The sequence below is a fragment of the Aphidius gifuensis genome, linkage group LG3, assembly GCF_014905175.1.
Source record: "Aphidius gifuensis isolate YNYX2018 linkage group LG3, ASM1490517v1, whole genome shotgun sequence".
Classification (NCBI taxonomy): domain Eukaryota; kingdom Metazoa; phylum Arthropoda; class Insecta; order Hymenoptera; family Braconidae; genus Aphidius; species Aphidius gifuensis.
This window is the reverse complement of record NC_057790.1, coordinates 17,850,765-17,875,558: the sequence shown is the minus strand read 5'-3', so window position 1 is coordinate 17,875,558 and position 24,794 is coordinate 17,850,765. Positions and strand designations below refer to the sequence as shown.

The window sequence follows — 24,794 nt, the reverse complement described above, 5'->3', positions numbered from 1 at the left end:
TAGTATTCAAGATCGATTGGATTTAAAAAGAAAATTAAGCTGTAAACCATTTAGTTGGTATTTAAAAAATGTTTATCCAGAATTAGTTATACCAACAAGTGAAGGTGGACCTGGAGGAGCATTAAAACAGGGCAATGCATGTCTTGATAGTATGGGACATTTACTTGATGGTAATGTTGGACTTTATCCATGTCATAATACAGGTGGTAATCAGGTAAATAAAATATTTATTTATACTTAAAAAGAATGTAAAATTATTGTAATTTAAAATAATAATTATTAATATAAAATAATTAAATTTTTAATAAAGGAATGGAGTTTAACAAAAGATGGACTTATTAAACATCATGATCTATGTTTAACATTACCAATGTATGCTAAAGGAACAACATTACTAATGCAAATATGTGATGGTAGTGAAAATCAAAAATGGCGATATTTAGAGGGTGGTTTAATACGTCATTCACGAATACCAGTTTGCATGGATTCAAGATTACATGCTCAACGTGGAATTACTGCTGAAAAATGTGACTCAAGTGCTGATTCACAAAAATGGCATCTTTATAATCACAGTCGTTGAGATTAAATATTCATATTTTCATTTATTTTCAATCAAATTTATCTTTAAATAATAATAATAATAATAATAATATGTATGAATGAAAATATTAATTTTAATCGTTGAACGATTATGAATAATTGTTGAATAAAATAAAATTAAATAACAATGAGTATGCGTGTGATTAAATGTCAGTCAATATTTAACTCAATATTGATTAAACAGTGAACTTGAGCTGAATTATAATAAAATTATATTAAAGATAATTAATGTAAAATTGATTGACATTTTAATGAAATATTTATATATATTTTTATTATTTTTCGTTGATGCATTGTGTGTGCTTATTGCTGCTATTGAAAATTATATAATTATTTTTCTTTTTATTATTTAAATTTTATAATTCATTAAAATATTTTATATTATATTCTTCAAATCTTGTTCAACAAAAAAGTTCAAGATTCAAAAACTTTAAATAAATTTAAATAATGTACTTATTAATTGATTGAAAAATAATAATAATTTTAATCAATATATCTTTTAGACGTTTATAAACGTCTGCTAGTCCAACTTATTGATGCTTGTAAATATTGTCATGATTTGCGTATAAAATATTCGATAAAAAATTTATATCAACTTCCAATAATTATCTTCCTAAAGTATTTCATTAATTTCATCCATGTTCAAGTAAGTCTTCGATATAAAAATATAAAAAAAATATAAAAAAAAAAAAACGATTTTTAAATATAAAAAAATATTATCATGATGATAGAAAAGAAAATTATTTTTATAAATTATGAATTTAATTTAAAGTCAATTTCAAACTTCCAGCAATGCTTATGATTTTATTCTTTTTAAATAAATATTCAATATTAATGTGTTAATTAATTTGATATATTATCAAGTTTAATAAGAATTGCGACAATCCTATTTTTTATTTTTTAAAGACAATTTTTTATAAGCCTTTCAAAAATAATAATTATTATTATTACATAATCAAAAACAACATTTTTTAATAGTTCATAATAATTTTCTGTAATTTTTAATTTTAATAAAATGATTGGAATGTTTTTTTAACAAAAAATAAAAAAGAAAGATGTGATGAGAATATACATCAGTCATAAACGTCGACTTTTGTATTATAAAAATTAACTTGGCAGCTTTGAATGGATTTATTATTACAAAAATTAATTTTTAAAATGATAATAAATAATATTAAGAACAACGATACGTAATAATTGATATTGTTTTTAAATTAATTTTGTGATTATTAGTTTTTCATTTGATATTATGATAAAATTTATAAAAAGCATTTATTTAAAAACAACCGAGAATTGTTATTTTTAATTTTGTAAATATTTTAGCAATTTAAATATTATTAAGATGCATAGTTAAATAAAAATATTATATACATATATTAAGATGATAATTTTATCGACGTAAAATATACTGAATTACATGAATCAACATCAAAATAAAAACAATCTGGCAATATTAAAATAAATTTATAATTTACAAATGAAAAATAATTGAAATAATTTTTTTACTACTAAATTTTATGTAAAAATAAATAAATTCAAGTTGACATTGTGATCGTTTCAATAATTATTTAAATTCTTAAGAAAAAAAAAAAAAAAAAAGAAATGTAAAAATTAATTTAACCAAATCTAACTTGATGAATATATATTATAAAAATTAAAATGATGTAAATGTATGTCACTGATATTACAACATGTAACAATAGGAAAAAAAAAAAAAATAATAAAATTCTTTTTTTAAATGATCAAAACAGTTATCATTATATTTATTTAAATTTTCAATTGACCAATATTATTTTCATTACATAAATATAAAAGCCATTGTGTTAAAAATTAAACAAAATAAAAAAAAACTAAAATAATAATTTTTCATTTAATTATTTTTTTGTTTTATTTTTTTTTGACATTGCTTTTTTTACTTTTTCCTTGACATCATTCACATTAATATTATCAGTTTTTCGTTTTTTAGATGTATTTTCACTTGAATTTGTTTCATCTGGTGCAATAAATGGTTCTGCTCTACGTTTTTGTCTTTTTTCATTAGCTTCATCATGTTTAGTATCTTGTTCTTTCTTTTGTTTCATACGTTTTTGTTCTTGTGTAAGGAAATATTCACCAGATTCAAGTGCTTTATCAAGTTTACTTTGTTGTTGTGGTGGTGGGAATGGTGTATATGGTTTCTTTTCTTTTTTATTTTTAGGTTGTTTTCTCTTAGATATATTTTTATTACTGAATTTTGGTAAAAATCTTTCCCAATTTTCATTCTTTAATTTTGGATCTTTAGCAAGTTCACGTTTAATCATTAATGTTTTAATATTATATATTGGATGAATATTATTCATAGTATCTTCAACAATTCTACGTACTTGTTGTAGACCTTTATATGGACCAAGTGCAGCTACAGTTCCCCCTTGTACTACTATATAACAATTTGTTAATAATTCAATGGATTTCAATGTACAACCATTTGGTCCAACAATACGTTGACGTCTTTTCTTAAATTTTTCTTTATTTCTAACTAATGATCGTGTTTTAATAATATCAGCACCAAGATTATCATCTCCTAATATACGTACAGCTTGTTCAAATGGTACTGAACGTGATAATAGCTTTATTAAATCTCTTGCTTTGATAATAACATATGGATCCCATGTTTTACGTGTTGTTTTAACAGTCATACTTCCTTCAATTAAATCTAATTCAGCTTTAATTCCATGATCATCTAATGCTTTCTGTACAAGTGTCCAACATTCACGTAAATATTTCTCACGATATTGTGGAAATAATGTTGCAAATGAACTTTCTTCTATTAAACGATGACGATTATCTGATTTTTCAAACTTTGGAATTTTCATTGACCATGCATTTTCAACTGGTCCAGTTGGTTGTTTATTATCATTATTCTCTGAGTCACTCATTGTTGTCAATAATTTAATTCATCAACTAAAAATTATTTAATTATATGTATTGATTTTTAATATGTTAGGTTATGTTATAAATTGTATAATTAAATTATATCTACTCAGTATTTATTTTTATTTACTTACCAAGATGTTTATGATAATTATTAGATGGCGAATTTTTTTATAAATTTCGAAATACACAATTGATTGATTTTTATTTCGTTATTATTTATTGATTTGTATTGTTATTTTATTATTTGATAATTAACAAAAAAAAAAATCACACGATGTTGAACATGTGACCATGTGACGAAGTGGACAGCAGCACTTGTCAGATCACAAAAGTATATCGATAAGAGAAATATTTTTCTTATCATCAATTCCGACATTTTCTCGCGCGAGTTTTTAAAAATTAATATTGATTTTTTTTTTATTAAAATTTAAGTTATATAATAACTTAATATTATTCAATTCAATTTATATAAATAACTAATTGATTAGATTTGAAATAGAAAGTCTCTCAACCTTTAATATTGAAAAGAATAAAAAAAAAATTTGATAATTATAGATTCAAATTAATAAATCATTATTAAAAACATAAAAATAAACTATAATAAACTTTGATAAATATATACTTTTTAAATTATAAAAAATAAAAATATTCTTTGTTTTTTTATATAAAAAAAAATTAATTAAATAATAATTCTCTGTTCTGAATGACCACTGTCAAGAAAAAATAATTAAAATTATTAATTTTTAATGTTTGTCTTGTTTAGTTAAATAAATTTTTAAATATAATTTTTATTAACAACGTCTGGCTTATTTCTGACAATCAATGTGGGCCCTTATGATTAGACAACGTCAACCAAACTCATAGATAAACTAAAATTCTATTTTAGGAAATTTTAAATATCAATCAATTATATCACCCGCATTTGGTGACCACATGTTAAGAATTTTTCTTGTATATACCACACACGGACCCTAAAGATAAAAACTAATATCCTGCCCTGCCCTATATTTTCCCCAAATTTCATAGCCATCTACCATTTGACATAATTTTTTTATATATATTTTCCTCTCATCTAGCTGCATCTTGCTGGAATGAAATAAAAGTACCCTCGTCTCGAATTTAGTTCGTTTCCAGCCAGCATCCAAACAACTCATTTCATTATTTTTATCATTCCAAAGTTTATATAGCAAGGTATAATATATATATTTTTTTTTCTATTAAAATATCAATAAATATTTATAATAATTATATAAATTTAAAGAAAAAACAATTGCATTTCTATTTCTATTTTTAAACAAAATTATCAATTGTTGATTATTTTTTATTTTTCATACTTTTTTTTTAAATTTAAAAAATATATGTATTGTGATATTTTTAAAAACTTTTTATGTGTTAAATATTTTTCGCAATGAAAGTAATTAAACTAAAATTGATAAATTAAATTTATTTACCTAAAAAAAAATTAAAAAAGGGTAAATAGTTTTTGACGAAAATAAATATAATTTTAGAAATAATTTAGACATAAATATATAATAGACCTTGTTCTCATTTATTAAAATGTAATTGTATTTTTAAAATAAGTTTATGGCAGTTTAAAAAGATTATTATCAGAAATAAAATTTATTTTTCAATAATTAAAAATTAATAAAAGAAAATAATAATAATAAAATGACTTAAATAGATACACGGATATTATAAATTTTTATTAATATAAAATATATTTTTCTTTTCTATAGGTCAAGGATTTTTCCACTGTGTAGTTAATCTTTGAACTATCAACCAAGACCACGATATCATTTATTAATAAATAATATTATCAAAAAAAAAAAAAAATGATTCACCAAAAAAAAATAAAAGTTGGAGTAACTATTTTTACTTGTCTTCTATTTGCTCAAGTTTATTCAGGTACGGTTTTATTTTTTTAATCATATTTAAATAAATATAAATAATAATTTTTAACTTTTTTTATATATATGCAGTAAATTCGTTAGCATTGAGCTATAAAGAAGTAATTATATCAACACAAGAAGCTGAGCAATTGACAACAGAAAAATTAGGCTTATCTGATGATACAACTACAATTATTGAAGAAGGAACAACATCATATTTTACAACAGAATATACTCCATCAGAAAATTCAACAAAAAATAATGAAGATCAAACAACCTTAAGTGTAACAACTGAATTATCAATGACAACAGAAGAACAATTACATGAACAAAGTACAATAATTTCAATGAACGAAGAAACAACACAATGTTCACAGGGTTCTACTTCAACTGAATTTGAGACAGGTAATGAAGCACCAGAATTACTTGTTAGAACAGATGCACCAGTGACAGAAAATATTACAACATATGATGAAAATGAAAAATCTACAACTTTATCAAGTGATGTTGAAGATATCACAGCATCATATGAAATAAGTACAGTAAAACAAACTGATAAAATTGAGGAAACAACTCAATCAGTTTTTAATGACAATTTAATGAAAAATAATAATGAAAAAAAATTGATAGATGATGAAGTTGTTCTTCCAGCAATTGATGAAAAACAACAATCATCATCAACAAATATATTGGTTGAAAATGAAATGATAAAGGGAAAAAATATATCATTATTTGATTTGATATTACTAAAAAATCAACAAATGGAAAAAGAATATCAATCAACAACTACAATGATTAATGTAACAGAGAAAGAGGAAATATCATCGACAGATAAACCAGCAACAAGTACACCTGAAGATATTGAAAATTATTATTAAATTAATATTTGATTATTATAATTAATAAATATTGTCATCGGTTATTTTAAATTCAATTTAAATAATGAGAAAAAAAAAGTACCAAATGTGGTAATTAATTGGTTTAAATATAATTTATCTATGTGTAAAAAATAAAATAAAAAAATTCTGTTAATTTGATAAACATGAGATCATAATTTTTTATAAACTAATGATATTTCTTGTCCTCAATAAATTTAAGATTAATATTTTTAGTGTCAGCTATCATATTCTAATTTTATCATGAAATAAAAATAAATATGAACAAACATTTCTAAAAACTATTATCATTTTATTTTTTTTTTATTTTTTTACTAATGACCTGACAATATCTACACAGTGATTAGTCATTCTATATATAATTTTTTTGTGTCAAATCAATTGTCTTGACGACTAAAATAATCTCTATTTTATAAAAAATATAAATAATATTTTACAAAAATTAAGAATACATATATTTTTTTTAATTTTTAATTTTAAATATTTATTTATTATTGTAATTTTAAATTTATGATTAATTTTAATTTTTTTGGTTTAAAAAATTATTTTTTATTTTTTATAAAATAGAGATAATTTTAGTCTTCAACACAATTGATTTGACACCAGAAAATTTTCTATAGAATAACTAATCAGTATAATCACAGTAGATATTGTCAGGTGATGAATAAAAAAATAAAATAATAATAGTTCTTAGAAATGTTTGTTCATATTTATTGACATAAAAAATATCTATAAAAAAATATGTTTATCTACAGTTTTTAGTGAATATAATAATATTATTTATAATTATTTTTTTTTATTCTGACAAACAATTTTGGTGGGTGATATTAGCCATTAAGCCTTAGGCATTTTTTTGTTCATGCTTATGATACGTGATTGATTATATAAAAGCCATCATCGGTGGATCAACCTGTTCAGTTCTGATCATACGACGAATACGTAGTCAATATTTAACACTTGGATATTGAACTACTGTTCAGATTATTTATTTTTATTTCTGGTAAGCAAATTTATTGTAATTTTAATTGCATAATATTAACTAATTTCAAATAAAGTTCAAAACAATAAAAAAAAACAGTAATTTATCACAGTAAATATACCACAATATATATATTTCTTTTTCAAAGCAATTAATAGACAAAATATCGATTATTGATTTGTTTTTTTCATCGGACAAACTTTTAACTTTTAACAACAGTACAGGCATAAACTGTTAGGATTATTTTCACTAATCACTCCAATTTATTTCATAATAATTAATAATTTTTAAGTATAAAAAATTGAAATACGATTGATGAGACGTAAAACGTGATAAACGGACAAGTGCAAGTTAACAGATTTTTTTTTTTAATTGTTAATTTATTTTTTACTATTTAAAAAAAAATGAATAACTAAAAAAAAGCTTATACATTCGTAAATAATGACACGGTAATAAAGTTGTAAATAACATTGTTAAAATCGTCTAAATAATTTTTATATATTGAAGATACCAACTTGGAAAAAGAAGTTTGAATTTTTTTTTTTTTTTTGTCAATGAGGTAACAGTTAAAATGTATTTCTTTTTATAATTAAGATAATTAGATATTTATATTAACAAGTGAAAATTTTGTTGAATGAGTGAAAAAACAGGGTATTTTATTATTTTTTAAGTTGTGAAAAGCTGTAGAAAAATCATCACTAATACGATTATTTTTTTGTCTTGATTAATTTCAGAGACGATGAATTGTTAACTGGTAAGGACTAGTTTATAAATCAGTGCATTGTAACGACAAAAAAAAATTGGATATTCAAACACCAGTTTTTGTAGATATTAAAGGAACAATGTTTAAAATTTTTATCCTTTTTGTTGCATTCACGCTCTTTTCGACAACAAATGCCGCCACACTAAGTACACAAAATGATCGTCACATGCCATCGAATAATACAAACATAAATGAAAATCAGTTAGTTGTAAATTCAACTGTAACAAATAAAATGGCTAATGGAACGACTACAAAAGATAAAATTACACTGCATATAACTACTCCACCAGCTAATGCAACAGAGGTCAAGAAAAAGAATACAGATGAGAAAGCAGAAGTGGAAAGTAAAAGTACTGTGACAACAACATTAAAAACAGTTACACCAAATGCAATAGAGGTAAAAAATGATTCTACAACTGAGAAAACAAAAGTGGAAATTGAAAGTCTTGTGACAACAACATTAAAAACATTTACACCAAATGCAACAGAGGTAAAAAATGATGGTACAACTGATAAAACAGTAGTCAGAATTGAAAGTGGTGAGACAACAACAGTAAAAACAGTTACACCAAATGCAACAGAGGTAAAAAATGATGGTACAACTGAAAAAACAAAAGTAGAAATTGGAAGTCTTGGGACAACAACAGTAAAAACAGTTACACCAAATGCAACAGAAGTAAAGAATGATTCTACAACTGAAAAAACAAAAGTAGAAATTGAAAGTCTTGTGACAACAACATTAAAAACATTTACACCTAATGCAACAGAGGTGAAAAATGATGGTACAACTGATAAAACAGTAGTAAGAATTGAAAGTGGTGAGACAACAACAGTAAAAACAGTTACACCAAATGCAACAGAGGTAAAAAATGATTCTACAACTGAGAAAACAAAAGTAGAAATGGTAAATCTTGTGACAACATCAAAAACAATTACACCAAATGCAACAGAAGTAAAAATTGATGGTACAACTGATAAGACAGTAGTAAGAATTGGAAGTGGTGAGACAACAACAGTAAAAGCAGTTACACCAAATGCAACAGAGGTAAAGAATGATTCTACAACTGAAAAAACAAATGTAGAAATTGGAAGTCTTGGGACAACAACAGTAAAAACAGTTACACCAAATGCAACAGAAGTAAAGAATGATTCTACAACTGAAAAAACAAAAGTAGAAATGGTAAATCTTGTGACAACAACATCAAAAACAATTACACCAAATGCAACAGAAGTAAAAATTGATGGTACAACTGATAAGACAGTAGTAAGAATTGGAAGTGGTGAGACAACAACAGTAAAAACAGTTACACCAAATGCAACAGAAGTAAAGAATGATTCTACAACTGAAAAAACAAAAGGAGAAATTGAAAGTCTTGTGACAACAACATTAAAAACATTTACACCTAATGCAACAGAGGTGAAAAATGATGGTACAACTGATAAAACAGTAGTAAGAATTGAAAGTGGTGAGACAACAACAGTAAAAACAGTTACACCTAATGCAACAGAGGTAAAAAATTATTTTCCAACTGAGAAAACAAAAGTAGAAATGGTAAATCTTGTGACAACAACATCAAAAACAATTACACCAAATGCAACAGAAGTAAAAATTGATGGTACAACTGATAAGACAGTAGTAAGAATTGGAAGTGGTGAGACAACAACAGTAAAAACAGTTACACCAAATGCAACAGAGGTAAAAAATGATGGTACAACTGATAAAACAGTAGTAAGAATTGAAAGTGGTGAGACAACAACAGTAAAAACAGTTACACCTAATGCAACAGAGGTAAAGATTGATTCTACAACTGATAAAACAAAAGTAGAAATTCAAAGTCTTGTGACAACAACATTAAAAACAGTTACACCAAATGCAACAGAGGTAAAAAATGATTCTACAACTGAGAAAACAAAAGTAGAAATGGTAAATCTTGTGACAACAACATCAAAAACAATTACACCAAATGCAACAGAAGTAAAAATTGATGGTACAACTGATAAGACAGTAGTAAGAATTGGAAGTGGTGAGACAACAACAGTAAAAACAGTTACACCAAATGCAACAGAAGTAAAGAATGATTCTACAACTGAAAAAACAAAAGGAGAAATTGAAAGTCTTGTGACAACAACATTAAAAACATTTACACCTAATGCAACAGAGGTGAAAAATGATGGTACAACTGATAAAACAGTAGTAAGAATTGAAAGTGGTGAGACAACAACAGTAAAAACAGTTACACCTAATGCAACAGAGGTAAAAAATTATTTTCCAACTGAGAAAACAAAAGTAGAAATGGAAAGTGGTGAGACAACAACAGCAAAAACAGTTACACCAAATGCAACAGAGGTAAAGATTGATTCTACAACTGATAAAACAAAAGTAGAAATTCAAAGTCTTGTGACAACAACATTAAAAACAGTTACACCAAATGCAACAGAGGTAAAAAATTATTCTCCAACTGAGAAAACAAAAGTAGAAATGGAAAGTCTTGTGACAACAACATCAAAAACAGTTACACCAAATGCAACAGAGGTAAAAATTGATGGTACAACTGATAAAACAGTAGTAAGAATTGAAAGTGGTGAGACAACAACAGTAAAAACAGTTACACCGAATGCAACAGAGGTAAAAAATGATTCTACAACTGAAAAAACAGTAGTAAGAATTGAAAGTGGTGAGACAACAACAGTAAAAACAGTTACACCGAATGCAACAGAGGTAAAAAATGATTCTACAACTGAGAATACAAAAGTAGAAATTGAAAGTCTTATGACAACAACATTAAAAACATTTACACCTAATGCAACAGAGGTAAAAAATTATTCTCCAACTGAGAAAACAAAAGTAGAAATGGAAAGTCTTGTGACAACAACATCAAAAACAGTTACACCAAATGCAACAGAGGTAAAAAATGATGGTACAACTGAAAAAACAAAAGTAGAAATTGAAAGTCTTGTGACAACAACATTAAAAACATTTACACCAAATGCAACAGAGGTAAAAAATGATGGTACAACTGATAAAACAGTAGTCAGAATTGAAAGTGGTGAAACAACAACAGTAAAAACAGTTACACCAAATGCAACAGAGGTGAAAAATGATGGTACAACTGATAAAACAGTAGTAAAAATTGAAAGTGGTGAGACAACAACAGTAAAAGCAGTTACACCAAATGCAACAGAGGTAAAGAATGATTCTACAACTGAAAAAACAAAAGTAGAAATTGAAAGTCTTGTGACAACAACATTAAAAACAGTTATACTAAATGGAACAGAGGTAAAAAAAAATAATACAGCTGAGAAAATAGAAACAGAAAATAAATATAGTGTGATAACAACAGAAATAACAATTACACAAAATGCAACAACCATTACATCAAATGCAACAACAATTACACTTAATGCAACAACAGTTACACCAAATGCAACAACAGGGAAAAATAATACAGATTCCAATCCATCTTCAGCTAATATTTTTTCACCAATGGCTCTTTTTACACTTTTCTTAGTCTATGCTGGAGTATACGTGCTCTAGTTCATCAATATAAAATTTAAATAATCTATGTCTACCAATAATTTTTATCTTTTAATAATGTGTAATTTTCATTATCATAGTTTATGGAATCTATCGAGTCTGACTATTTTTTTAGTAATTCCACTCTATCTAAAAACTTAATTTCATATGCATAAACAAAATGAATAAATTATTATTCCTAAATTGTTTGTTTTACATATTATTACTGTATTTTTAAAAATGTTTATGATAGTTTTAAAAAATAATTATCAGAAATAAAATTGTGATGTACAATTTATTTTCAAATAATTAAAAATTGATTGATAAAAAAAATTAATAATAATAAAATGACTTAAATAGATACACGGATATTATAAACGTTTATTTATAGGGGTATTTTCTAGGTCCAGGTTTTTTTTATTGTGTAAATAATCTTTGAACTATCAACCAAGACCACGATATTATTTATTAATAATTTTTTTTTTTTTTTCATATTATATTATTGATGTCTCAAATACAAAACAATTGAACAAATTGCCATAAAACAAAAAAAAAAATGTTATTTACCGTGAGCAATCACCAACTCTCAACAGCATGATGGACAGCTTGAAACCTTGTGATTAACATATACATGCCACTGATGTTCAATTGTTTTTTTTTCTTTCGTCTCTTTCAGTAACAACACTCAATAATACTCCAGTCTAACTACTTCATAATTCACTTGTTCACAATATATGTATTGACATTAATAATTTATTTATTTATTTGTAATTTTTAGACTGATAATACCACTTAAATATTTCACAACATCTTTTATCAACTCCAAAATATTAAATTGCTAATAATAAAATCATAACTTTATTGTCAATAAATCATACATTGTTTGAGAATTTAAACAATTATATACACTTTACTATTGTTAATTTATTAACAAATTTTTTTTTTGTTAAACAAATCAAACTGAATCTTGATGTTACAGTCTTTTGCTCACAGATCAGATGTCATGTAGACATGAGTTAACACTTTTGTTGTTTATCATCAAGTTGAATCAATATTAATAATTGTTTTAATAATGAATTTATCCTTGTTAAACGTATTAAAAATTAATAAAATTATATTTTCTTTTGTTAAACAAATCAAACTGAAGCTTGATGTTACAACCTTTTACTCACAAAATAAAGAAAATATTGTTGATGAAAATAGATCAGATGTTATGTTGACATGATTAACACTTTCACTATTATTTACACTTGTTGTCCATCATTAAATTAAATTGATATTAATAATTGTTTTTATAATTTATTTAAGCTTGTTAGACGTATCAAAAATTAATAAAATTATGTACATGTACAGGGTACGTACAGAGAGCACAATACCATGTTTGTCAGCGTCATTTTTTTTGTCAACTAAACTTGTCAATATCTATTGTTTGACGTAAAATTAATCAACAAAACAATACTCAATAGATTGCTAGATGATTAATAATTAATTAAAACACAAATTAACAATTATTTACTTTAATAAAATACGTGTGAGCTTTATTTTGAGACACAACATCGAAGGACACTACGTCTACGTTGCACTTTCAACTCAAGACTGTAGTTCACCCACGCCTTTGTTAGGGGGAGCTATATCATTGATACCAACTTGAACCGCTAGAATGCGCTGATTTTTTATCGACAGTTGGTATTTAAAACAATTTAAAAAAAAAAATATAAACAATAAAATTATTGCGCCATTATATTTGCAATAATATTGTTTGTAATTTTTAATAAAAAATATTAATAATTTATTTCTAATATTCATTGTTATCTGTTACTGAATGCTGTTAATAAGAGAAAATATTTGTTAAGGTTTGTATCAGTTTCTATCATCATGTAATTTTTATCAATTCAATTTTGTATCATATATTCATATACCTACTAAACATAACCTACATAATACTCAACTTAACGTTTTTGTTGAATGTTGATTGAATTATAATAACAAACAAAATATTTTTAATTTTAGAAAAATAAAATAATCATGGTCAGACCAACTGCTCATATTCTTGGTGATAAACAACGTACAAAAGACATTAAAATAAATGAAGATGTTACATTTTTTCAAATGGGTTTATCACAGCCCATTGTTGATGGTTTGTCTAATTGTGGTTTTGAAAGACCATCACCAATTCAACTTACAGCTATTCCAGTTGGTAGATGTGGATTTGGTTAGTTTAATAAACATTTTATTTAAATTAGTCTTTTTTAAAATATGTCATTAATAATATATTATTTATTGTTTGTAGATTTAATTGTTCAAGCAAAATCTGGCACTGGAAAAACAGCTGTATTCAGTATAATTGGTCTTGAAATGATTGATCCTAAACTGCCATATGTACAGGCATTAATGTTGGCTCCAACTCGTGAAATTGCTGTACAAATTTGTGAAGTTATATCAGCAATTGGTTCACAAATCAAAGGTACATATTGTCAAACAAATTGTCAATTATTTATTAAACTAATGACATTTATTTTATATTTTTCTAGGATTAAAAGCTCAATGTTTCATTGGTGGAATACATTTAGAAAATGATAAAAATACTGTTAATAATTGTCATATTGCTGTTGGTGCACCAGGTCGTGTAAAACATCTTATTGAAAAAAATATTCTTAACACAGAAAAAATTCGTTTATTTGTTCTTGATGAAGCTGATAAATTAATGGACACAAGTTTTCAAAAAGACGTTAAGTATGTTATTATTTTTTATAAATAATTATAAATTATTTAATAACTAAAAAAATTTATAATAAATTTTATTTTAGTTTTATTTTTTCAAAGTTACCAGAAAATAAACAAGTCATATCATCAAGTGCAACTTATCCAGGAAATTTAGAAACATTTTTAAAATTATATATGCGATCACCAGTTTTATCAACACCAGATTCTGATGGACCAATTTTACTTGGATTACGACAATTTGTTGTAATTGTAAAAAATCATCCAAATGCTATGAAACAAGTAAATATTTATATGTAATTTATTAATCAACATAAGATATAATTTATAATAAAATTTTTAATTTTTCTATTTAGATACAAATTAAAGTAGATGAATTAATAAAAATTCTAAAAGGCATTCCATTTAAACAAAGTCTTGTTTTTTCAAATTATCAATCAAGGTATTTATTATTAAAAATTAAAATAATATTTATAATTTATTGATATAATTTTTTGGTTTTTATAGAGCTCAATCAGTTTGTAATCGTGTTAATAAAATTAATGGACTAGAGTCAATATATTTTATTGGTAATCAAGATATGAAGAAGCGTTTTGAGGCAATGGAAAAATTAAAAAATTATAAATGTCGTATTATGTTTACAACTGATTTAACATCACGTGGTATTGATGCTGAAAATGTTAATTTAGTTATAAATCTTGATGTACCTGGTGATGGTGCAACTTATTTACACAGAATTGGTAGAGCTGGTCGTTATGGTTCACATGGAATTTCTATAACTATCATATCAGAATCAGAAATTGATTCATTTAGAAATTTAATGGTATCTATTGGTGGACCAAGTTTTTCACTTATGATAACACCAAATAAATATTCTGAGAGTATTTGGAAAAATGATTTATCAACTTTTAATAAATTTTATGCTGTTGAAAATGGTGAACTGGAAGAGCAAGAAGAAAATCAAGTAGAAGTTGATGTGACAGCGTTGGATAATGTTGATCAAGAAGTATTAAAAATTGAAAGTGATTTACGTAGTGATGATTGCAACGAGGACAATTGTCTTTCAAACAAATTGGATGAACAAAAACATTGTTCATCTAATGATGATAACAAAGCCATCAATGGTGAAAAAGTTCCATCAAAAGAGACGAATAATTTGAAAGTACGTGAATCAAAAAAAAATATAAAATTTGCTGATATTGTAAGTGAAGTATATGGTAAAAAAAAAATCATTGAACCAGAAATTTATAACGTAAAATCTTCAGAATCTAGTAAAACATCAGAAGACCTGGATAACGTTCATGTAATTAATATTGAAACAACAGATAATCCATCAACTTTTCAAAAGTTAAATGAAAATATTGAATTTTCAATTGATTTATCTGATGTCATTGAAGACAATTCAGATGATGTTCATATAGACAAGCTACTTGAATCCTTAGACTACGATATAAATAATAAACATGAATTGAAAATTAATGATGATTCATTATTAAAAACGTCATCTATCGAAGACAATAATTTTGGTTTAAATATTGATGATTTTCAAGATCCAGAAGATTCAAATTTATCATCAACATTTAGATGTTTACGTGAATACTTTTCATTGAAAAATGTAAATTTAAATGATGATGAAGCTAGTGTTATTTTATCACAAGTAAAATTATGGAAAAAAACTCTTGACTATGAGATATATAATTTAGAAAAAAAATTAAATACTCCTGTATGTTATTTGAAAGACACTGGACGAAAAATCATCTATGAAAAATACTGGAAATCTTTAAAAACATTTTTTGAATTTCACAAAAAAGTATTACTCATAATTTATCCTGAATTGAATGATGATAAATTAATCGATTCAATAAATAATAGCAATGAATATATCGTTGTAAATCTTGAGGAAGATATCAAGTTACAGTCGTATTGTCCTTATCAAATATACAGTAAAAAAACACAAAAAATATCTATGCTAACAAAAGATGTTAAAGATTATAAAGAAGCTCTTGAGTATTTACATAAATCTCAAAATTTAAATGATCAATTGTTAAAAATAAAAACACTATTGGCTAAATTAAAAAAGAGTAAAATAACAGAATATGAAGAAGCGATAAATAATCTTTGTCAATTACATAATTATAAAATAAGTTACAATGAACTTTTAGAATTTCTTGAAGATGAAAGTAGCTTATTTATTAAATTAATTGAATTAGAAAAAAATAATATTACAATATCAATATCAAGTGAAAATATTACTGAAAATAAAAAAGATAAAAAAAATTATCAACAATTATTTCAACCACAACATGACAATGGAAATATTACATTTAAAAAAAATGAAAATAATGCTTTTCCAAATGATACTATCAAGTCATTCAATTTAACTGAACATTGTCTACAAAATATATCAAATAAAAAAACTTTAAGTCATGAAAAAAATATGTCAAATCATAAAAAATGTAAAAGCAATTTTGCAAAATTATATGAAACCGAGAAACCATCATATTTATCTCATGATTATTCTGGTAATAACTGTAGAGATACAACAAATGATTATTCATTAAATAACAATTATTATGAAGAAACGGTAAGTGATCATACTGATGTAAAAAATTTTAATAACTACAATAATAACAATGAAAATATTGAAAATTTCTTACATAATTTAACACTTCAAACTGAACAACTACATCTACAAAATTATTTATCATTAATGTTTAATAATTAAATGTGTTTTATTATTTAATGAAAAAAAAAATAAAATTATAAAAATTATATTTATTTATTTATAATTTTTATTTAAAAAGAAACAAATTATTATTTATTTATTAAAAAAAAAAATGCTTAGTCAGAAAAATTGAAATTTTTATTATTTGATTGCTCAATGTAAAAAATAAAAAAAAAATAATAATAAACATTAATTTAAAAATAAAATAAATAACAACAGAGTATATTGGCACATGTTAAAATAAACTTAAACAAGAGATTATAAAATTTAAATGTCATGCAATAATTTATAAGATTATTTATAGATTATTGATGATATTTATTGTTCTATATTTTAACTACATTAATAACAAATCTTAAATTAAATAAATTATTTATTTTTTAGTATTTCTTTTTCTTCTTTTCATTACGTCAAATGATATTATTTTTTTTCTCAATGCTATTAACGAAACACAGCTGTTTCCGTTGAGAAATTTTTACTCCAAAAATTTTTTTTTACTGTATTTTCTTAGATTCTCTATCTTAGAATATGTATGTTTTATCTATAGACACGTGCAAGAGTATCGACCCAATGAAATAAACAACAAAATAATATATACATATATTTCGTTTTTTATATCGCTATCTTTGTATTTTCCTACGCAATATAAAATAATGTAAGTCACATTGACGTAAGTCTGTCTCGCTTGTACGTTTTTATCCCCACAAAAATACAATTCAGGACCGTGCTTAAATGTATCAACACCTCTTTTTATTAAATAATATTAAAATACTTGAATTAAAAATTAAATAATATATTCAATTACTCAATCTCTTTTTTCTAAATTTAAAAAAAATTCGAAATTTTAAAATCGAAATGATACTAAAGTATTTTCTTTCTTGTCAATTATAATTTATTTATTAATTCTTATTTATTATATTTATTTATATTGTTATTAACATTAAAAATAATAAAATTATAATATTAATTTTATAATTTTAAATTTACATTAGCAATATAAAAAATATATATTTGATAATTGAAATTTTTTCGTAAATTTATGATTGATAATTTAAAAAAAAAAATTTAATTTAATTAATTAATAATTATGGATATTTCAAATATACGGGGTATATTTGTGTTGGGTTTATGAATATGAATAAACGTCCCTGTAGTAACTACAGTAAAATATCGGGGAGAATACAATGATGAGCATCCGAGCAGCTGATTTTGCTTATACTTTAAATGTAACCAGCACAGTTGCACTGAGTGCAATCGTGTGAACAGACGTATTAAAAAAATATATATATTATTCTATGTCTATAAAGCTACAACAAAGAAGAAAAAAAAATAAACAAAAAAATATAATAACAAGTTTGTTAAAAGACAACATCGAAAATGTAAAACAATCAAAAAGAAAATATATATTCATAGTGGATTAAATTATTTAATTGAAAAAATATCCCTTATGTTTTTTTTTTTCTACTCAGTGGTGGATGAAAGATAAAAAAATTATAAATTTATCAAAGCTCAATTTAGTGTAAATCAATTAATCTGGTGCCTTGTTTTTTTAAATATATATTATTATAAAATTTATGTTATGTTAAACATACTTTTTTTTAACTTTATACGCAATTTTTTTTTAGTAAATATTGTAAAATTTTTCAACTTGCAAGTAGTGAGAGTCATTTATTGTCAGACAAGCGCAGTGATATAATTAACAATATTGTTATTAAAAATAATATGGAATTATTTATTTAATACAAAATATATTTTTTCTCTTAATTTGTAAGTATATATTTTAATTTTATCTATTTTTATTTATATATTTTTGATCATGACCTATCTATATTATTTTTTAATATATAATTTAAATAAAAAAAATTCTACAAGTTATTTAGTTGATTAATTAAATGTTAACATTTATAACTTGATAAAAATAAAATTTACTTTTTATTTTAATATAAACTTATATGTCTTCCTTCGTGAACGTCAAAGTAGTTTTTTTTTATTTTTTTTTTCTTGTTTCCAAAATAAAAAAAAAAGTATATATTTATATATAAATAAATTTTTTCTTTTTTTATTTCAATAAATGACAAATATAATTTAGTGAATTTTATGAGTCTTTTTAGTCTATGTATACTTTTTTTTCCAATTAGTAACATTGAAGAAAAATGAAAACAAAAAAACAATGTGGTTGTATGTTTTTTTTATTGAAGGAAATAAATTTTATTTGTCTATTAAATTTAATAATTTTCAAATGAAATAGAATAATTCTGGTTAACCGTAGTTTTTAATTTATTAATAGCAAGTTATTTTCATCTAACCAGTTTCAAAAAATTAAAAAGGAAAATAATACAATATATATGAATAAAGGTTATTCATGATTTTAACAATCTTTTAATTTTTTTTATATTTTCTTATACGCAGAATTATATAGAATAAAGAGATGAAAATAACAGGTTATTAATGGATGTTTTTGTATTATTTTGAACAAAGAAAAAACTACTTTTTAATGTCAGGATTTCAATGTCAGTTCTCTAAGGAATTATTAAAGGACAATTGAAGGTTGAAATACTCATTAAATATATACCTCTATTATTTTATCGATGTAAAATAATACATCAACACAACGGATGTATGTTGAACTTTAATTACTAAATTATCAGTTGATAAATTAAAAAAAAATTGAAATAATAAACTTTAAAAATGAAATAATAAACTTTTAAAAATGAAATGAAACTTATGAAATTTTTACTTGAATAAACAAATCCATGAGAATTTATAGAAAAAATGATTTTTTTTACAAAGAATGTTTTTTGTTTTGATGAGTCTATCGTTAAATAATTTTTTTTAGATTTTTTTTTCACGTACCGGATACTAAAAAATTTATTTAATTTTTAAAAAAAAAAATTATATATATATATATTTAATTGTACCATGGACTTGTGAGTTTAATGGCCTCAAAAAAACACAATAAAATACACTTGACTTAGTCAGCTGATGAGTCAATGTACACCAATAAATATTTTTTTATTCTCTCAAAAATCTATCATAATTTTTCATTTATATATAAATAATATTATAAAATTTTATTAATTATTAACATGCTATTTATAATGCTAATAAAATTTAAATCTGTATAATTTTATATATTTTTATTTATAGATTTAGTGGATACTGAAATTTCGTGATCATGGCAGAAATAGAAAATGTAAATTTAAAAAATATTTCAACTTGCAAAAATGAAGCAAATGTTGAATTTGTTGCTGATAAAAGTCATCAGGTGATTATCAAATTACCACCATCTTCAATTTCATCAACTGAAAATCTCAACAACACATTAACCAGGTAAAAATATTTAAAAAAATTAAATATTATTTTATTTATTTTAATAAAATATCAAATTTATCGTTATAATTTAATTGAATATATTTTTTAAATGAATATAAAAAAAATAGAAACAATATATTTTGGTATATTTTTCTGGAAGCAACCATGACCCAATCGTTAACGTCAATGAATTATAAAAAGGATATTTTTTTTTTTATTATACGAAATAACTTTTAATGGAAAAATAAATAACAAAAGCAAAAGAAAAAAAAAAAAAAACTTGAAGGATATTTTAGCAATTTTAGTATCACGTTACAAATATGGACAAATTGATGGTCTCAATATTTAAGACACCAAGAATTATGATTGATCTTTAGCCCATTAGCTTCTTTAGAAATAAAAAAAGTTTTACTAAAAAATAAAAAGGAAAATTTATAATTAAAAATTTTTTACAATGTTTAAATAGTATATTATCAAAATATTTTTATAATCAACATAATGCTCAAAGTACAAAATATTTGAACATTGGACTGTTGATTAAAAATTTGTGACTTCACTCTTTTCTATGTAGCTTTTTTTTTTTTTGTTTTCACACAGCTACTACTTAGTGATATGATACATGTTTGATAAATTAAACAAATAAAAAATATACATTCAATTATCAATGTACATTCAAATTTATAAGCAAACATTATCGTAATCAGAATGAAAAAAAAAAATAAATCATAGCCAAAGATTGTAATTAATTGACTACTGAATATTTTCTTATCAACATTGTTTTGCTGATTACGATTATGTATTCATCTACCTCAAGTTTTTTTTCTTTAACTCTAGTATACATATTTGCTGATTAAAATAAACGATAAAATCATCGATAAGTTTTTAAATTAAAATTGTGAAACAAATTGACGTTGAAAAAAAAATAATTAAATTGTATTTTTCCGATTATTTTTTTTTTTTTTATTGTTATCTGATGGAAGCTGAAAACTTTTATTACTTGAATTAATTAAAAGAATGAATGAAAAAAAAATTAGCAAGCTTAGCAATTTTTTTTTTTTTTTAATTATGTTTTCTTTTATTTAAAAAAAAAATTAGATAAAACAAGACAAATGAATATAAATTTACCAAAACATCTTGATTATTCATAAGTTAAAAAAACTAAAAAGTCATACCGAAATTAAAACTTTTGATGTTTTAAAAATATCCACAAAATCGTTGAATTTCTTGTAAAAATAATTATCTAAAATTAAATATTTTTTTGATATATTCTTATGAATTTAAATACTAACAGATTATTATTAATTTTGATAAACTAAAACATTTCCTAAATCAATATAAATAATAATCATTTCTCATGATTTTTTTAAATTAAAAAGAAAATTAATAATTGACAAATAAAATTATATAAAAGAAAAAATGTTATTTTTCTAGAGAATCACAGAACAATCTTTACACGAGTACAAATGGATCATCAACAACAAATGGAAATTCAACAATTGGATTAGCACAAAAAATTCAAAATAATGCTGTTGTTCCAGTTAACAAAAGACCAGTGGCATCCCTGAGTCATTTGCCAAAGAGACCACCAGTTAATATTGCTTTTAAAGATTTGACATACACTGTGTCTGAGGGAAATAAAAGAGGTATAACTAATTATACATAATTTATTTATACATAAAATCTATTATATGTATTCAAATGTTAATCAGGACCAAAGACAATATTAAAATCAGTTAATGGAAAATTTAAATCTGGTGAACTTACTGCAATAATGGGACCATCTGGAGCAGGAAAAAGTACATTGATGAATGTACTTGCTGGTTACAAGTTAGTATTATTAATTTTAAAGAAAAAATAAAATAAATATATTTATTGATTAATTAAATAAAATATTATAAATTTTTTTAGAACATCAAATTTTAATGGATCAATATTAATAAATGGAAAAGAACGAAGTCTTCGTAGATTTCGTAAAATGTCATGTTATATAATGCAAGATGATCGTTTATTGCCACATTTAACTGTACACGAAGCAATGACAGCAGCAGCAAATTTAAAAATTGGTAATAAAATTGATATAACAGCTAAAAAAGATGTTGTTAAAGAAATAATTGATACATTGGGTTTAAATGAAGCAAGTAATACACAAACTCATTGTTTAAGTGGTGGACAAAGAAAAAGATTATCAATAGCATTAGAACTTGTTAATAATCCACCAGTTATGTTTTTTGATGAGCCAACATCTGGTTTAGATAGTTCATCATGTTTTCAGTGCCTTAATTTATTAAAAACATTAAGTCGTGGTGGTAGAACAATTGTATGTACAATACATCAACCATCAGCACGTTTATTTGAAATGTTTGATAATCTTTATTTATTAGCTGAAGGACAATGTATTTATCATGGTAATGTTGGTGGTTTAGTACCATTTTTATCATCAATGAATTTACATTGTCCAAGTTATCATAATCCAGCTGATTATGTTATGGAAGTTGCATGTGGTGAACATGGTGAATGTTTAGATAAATTAGTTATTGCTGTTAAAGATAATAAATGTATTAATTATCAAAATTATCAAATTACTATTGCTGCACAATCAGCATCAAATGATATACAAAAAAAATTGCCATTAAAAGAATTAAATAATGATGATGAACATTTATCAAATGGTATTTTAAAAAAATCTAATGACACTGTTATTAATATGCCAGTATCTTGTACTACCTCATTAATTAATTCAACTGATAATGCTGAAAAAATGGTTGGTTTTCCAACAAATGGATGGGTTCAATTTTGGATATTATTAAAACGTACATTTATATCAGAAATGAGAGATATGGTTTGTATTTAATTTGTTTTTTTTTTTTTAATTTATAACATACATTTATTGTTTTATTAATTTTATTTTTGTTTTTTTATTTATAGACATTGACAAGAGTTAGACTTATTTCACATGTCACTGTGGGTCTACTTATTGGAGGTTTATATTATGATATTGGTAATGAAGGATCTGAAGTTTATAGCAATGCTGGTTCTATTTTTTTTACAATTATGTTTCTAATGTTTACTGCTATGATGCCAACAATACTTACATGTAAGTTTTTTATTTTAAAAAATTAGTTATTTTATATTTTTTTAATTATTTTAATTATTTATTATTTATAGTTCCAAATGAAATGGCTGTTTTTGTTAGAGAACATCTGAATTATTGGTATTCTTTAAAATCATTTTATCTAGCAAAAACATTTGCAGATCTTCCATTCCAGGTAATTAAAAAAAAAAAGGGAAAATTAAAAATATATTTATATATACTCTAGCAGTTTTTTATTTATAATTTTTTTCTTTTTAGATTCTTTTTAGTTTACTTTACGTTGTGATAGTATACGTGATGACATCACAGCCTTTTGAAGCATACAGGTTTTTATTGTATCTCAATATTTGTGTATTGACATCACTTGTATCACAATCAATTGGATTGTTAATTGGTGCTGCAATGAATGTCGAGGTAATTATAAATATTTAAGAAAAAAAAATAGAATAGAAAAACTAACATTAAGTATATTTATATTATTAATATAATTAAATTTTAGAATGGAATGTTTATTGGTCCTGTAACATCAGTACCACTTGTACTATTTTCTGGTTTTTTTATAAAATTTACTGCCATGCCAAATTGTTTACGATGGTTGTCATATGCATCATATGTACGTTATGGTTTTGAAGGAGCAATGATAACAATATTTGGCTATAAACGACCAAGATTAGCATGTAATGCTGATTATTGTCATTTTAGAACACCAACTAAATTTCTTGAAGAAATGGCTATGGAAAATGCTGTTTATTGGAAAGATGCACTTGCACTTGTTGGTTTTTTAATTATTCTCAGGATTTTAACGTATTTTGTTCTACGTTTAAAACTAAGATCTCTTCGTTAATTAGATTTTTTTGTTATTTTATTTTACAAAAAGATAAACAATATATATTTAAAATATCTACACTATTAATTATATATTTAGAAAATATAAGTTGACAATAATATATACAATTTTAAAAAGTGGAACTGGTTTATAAACATGACAAATTTAATGTTTTGTTTATCAACAAAATTTACTTATTATTATTTAAAAAAAAAAAAACATATATTATACAAAAAAAAAATGCCTTTTAACAAAAAAAAAATTTTTATCAATTCTGTGATGCAATTTGTTGTAAAAAAAAAAAAAGAAAATTGTTTTTTTTTTTTGTTTATTTTAAAAGTACTTATAAATTTTTACATTTAAATTTAATTAAAAATTTCTTGAAAGAAAAAAAAAAATATAATTTTATTTATTTATAAATATTATTTTTTAAAATAAAACAATATCTCTTAAGTGTACCAGTATAATGTACAGCATGATGTACAGTAAATAAAAAAAGAGAAAGTCAAATACTCGAGATATGACAAGTAGTTTCTCATTTGTTTAATGTTTTATGTTTTCAATC

At 23.4% G+C, this 24,794-nt stretch overlaps 4 protein-coding genes across 4 annotated transcripts in view; 3 read left to right on the top strand and 1 right to left on the bottom strand.

The window, feature by feature from the left end:
• The window catches only part of LOC122852331 (polypeptide N-acetylgalactosaminyltransferase 2), a 67,200-nt gene extending 64,997 nt beyond the window's left edge, over positions 1-2,203 (top strand). Inside the window, exons 9-10 of the mRNA XM_044152084.1 lie at positions 4-214; positions 311-2,203. Of these exons, the coding sequence (XP_044008019.1) occupies positions 4-214; positions 311-580 (481 nt within the window). The 3' untranslated portion in view covers positions 581-2,203. The remainder of the gene's footprint in view (positions 1-3; positions 215-310) is intronic.
• Positions 2,204-2,216: 13 nt separating this feature from the next.
• Positions 2,217-3,808, bottom strand: LOC122850988 (KRR1 small subunit processome component homolog). The gene is made up of 3 exons (XM_044150031.1): positions 3,645-3,808; positions 2,480-3,540; positions 2,217-2,230 (listed from the first exon to the last, which is right to left on the bottom strand). The coding sequence occupies exons 2-3, from the start codon at positions 3,513-3,515 to the stop codon at positions 2,217-2,219; spliced, it is 1,050 nt and encodes a 349-aa protein (XP_044005966.1). The 5' UTR covers positions 3,516-3,540; positions 3,645-3,808.
• Positions 3,809-13,304: 9,496 nt separating this feature from the next.
• On the top strand, positions 13,305-20,163 carry LOC122850986 (probable ATP-dependent RNA helicase ddx20). Its single transcript, XM_044150030.1, has 8 exons — positions 13,305-13,407; positions 13,565-13,766; positions 13,845-14,018; positions 14,086-14,287; positions 14,362-14,557; positions 14,632-14,717; positions 14,783-16,987; positions 20,148-20,163. The coding sequence occupies exons 2-8, from the start codon at positions 13,580-13,582 to the stop codon at positions 20,161-20,163; spliced, it is 3,066 nt and encodes a 1,021-aa protein (XP_044005965.1). The 5' UTR covers positions 13,305-13,407; positions 13,565-13,579.
• Positions 18,083-24,261, top strand: LOC122852327 (ATP-binding cassette sub-family G member 4). The gene is made up of 10 exons (XM_044152078.1): positions 18,083-18,536; positions 18,626-18,767; positions 20,148-20,330; positions 21,744-21,955; positions 22,022-22,139; positions 22,221-23,151; positions 23,238-23,406; positions 23,478-23,578; positions 23,662-23,817; positions 23,903-24,261. The coding sequence occupies exons 3-10, from the start codon at positions 20,176-20,178 to the stop codon at positions 24,245-24,247; spliced, it is 2,187 nt and encodes a 728-aa protein (XP_044008013.1). The 5' UTR covers positions 18,083-18,536; positions 18,626-18,767; positions 20,148-20,175; the 3' UTR covers positions 24,248-24,261.
• The last annotated feature ends 533 nt before the right edge of the window (positions 24,262-24,794 follow it).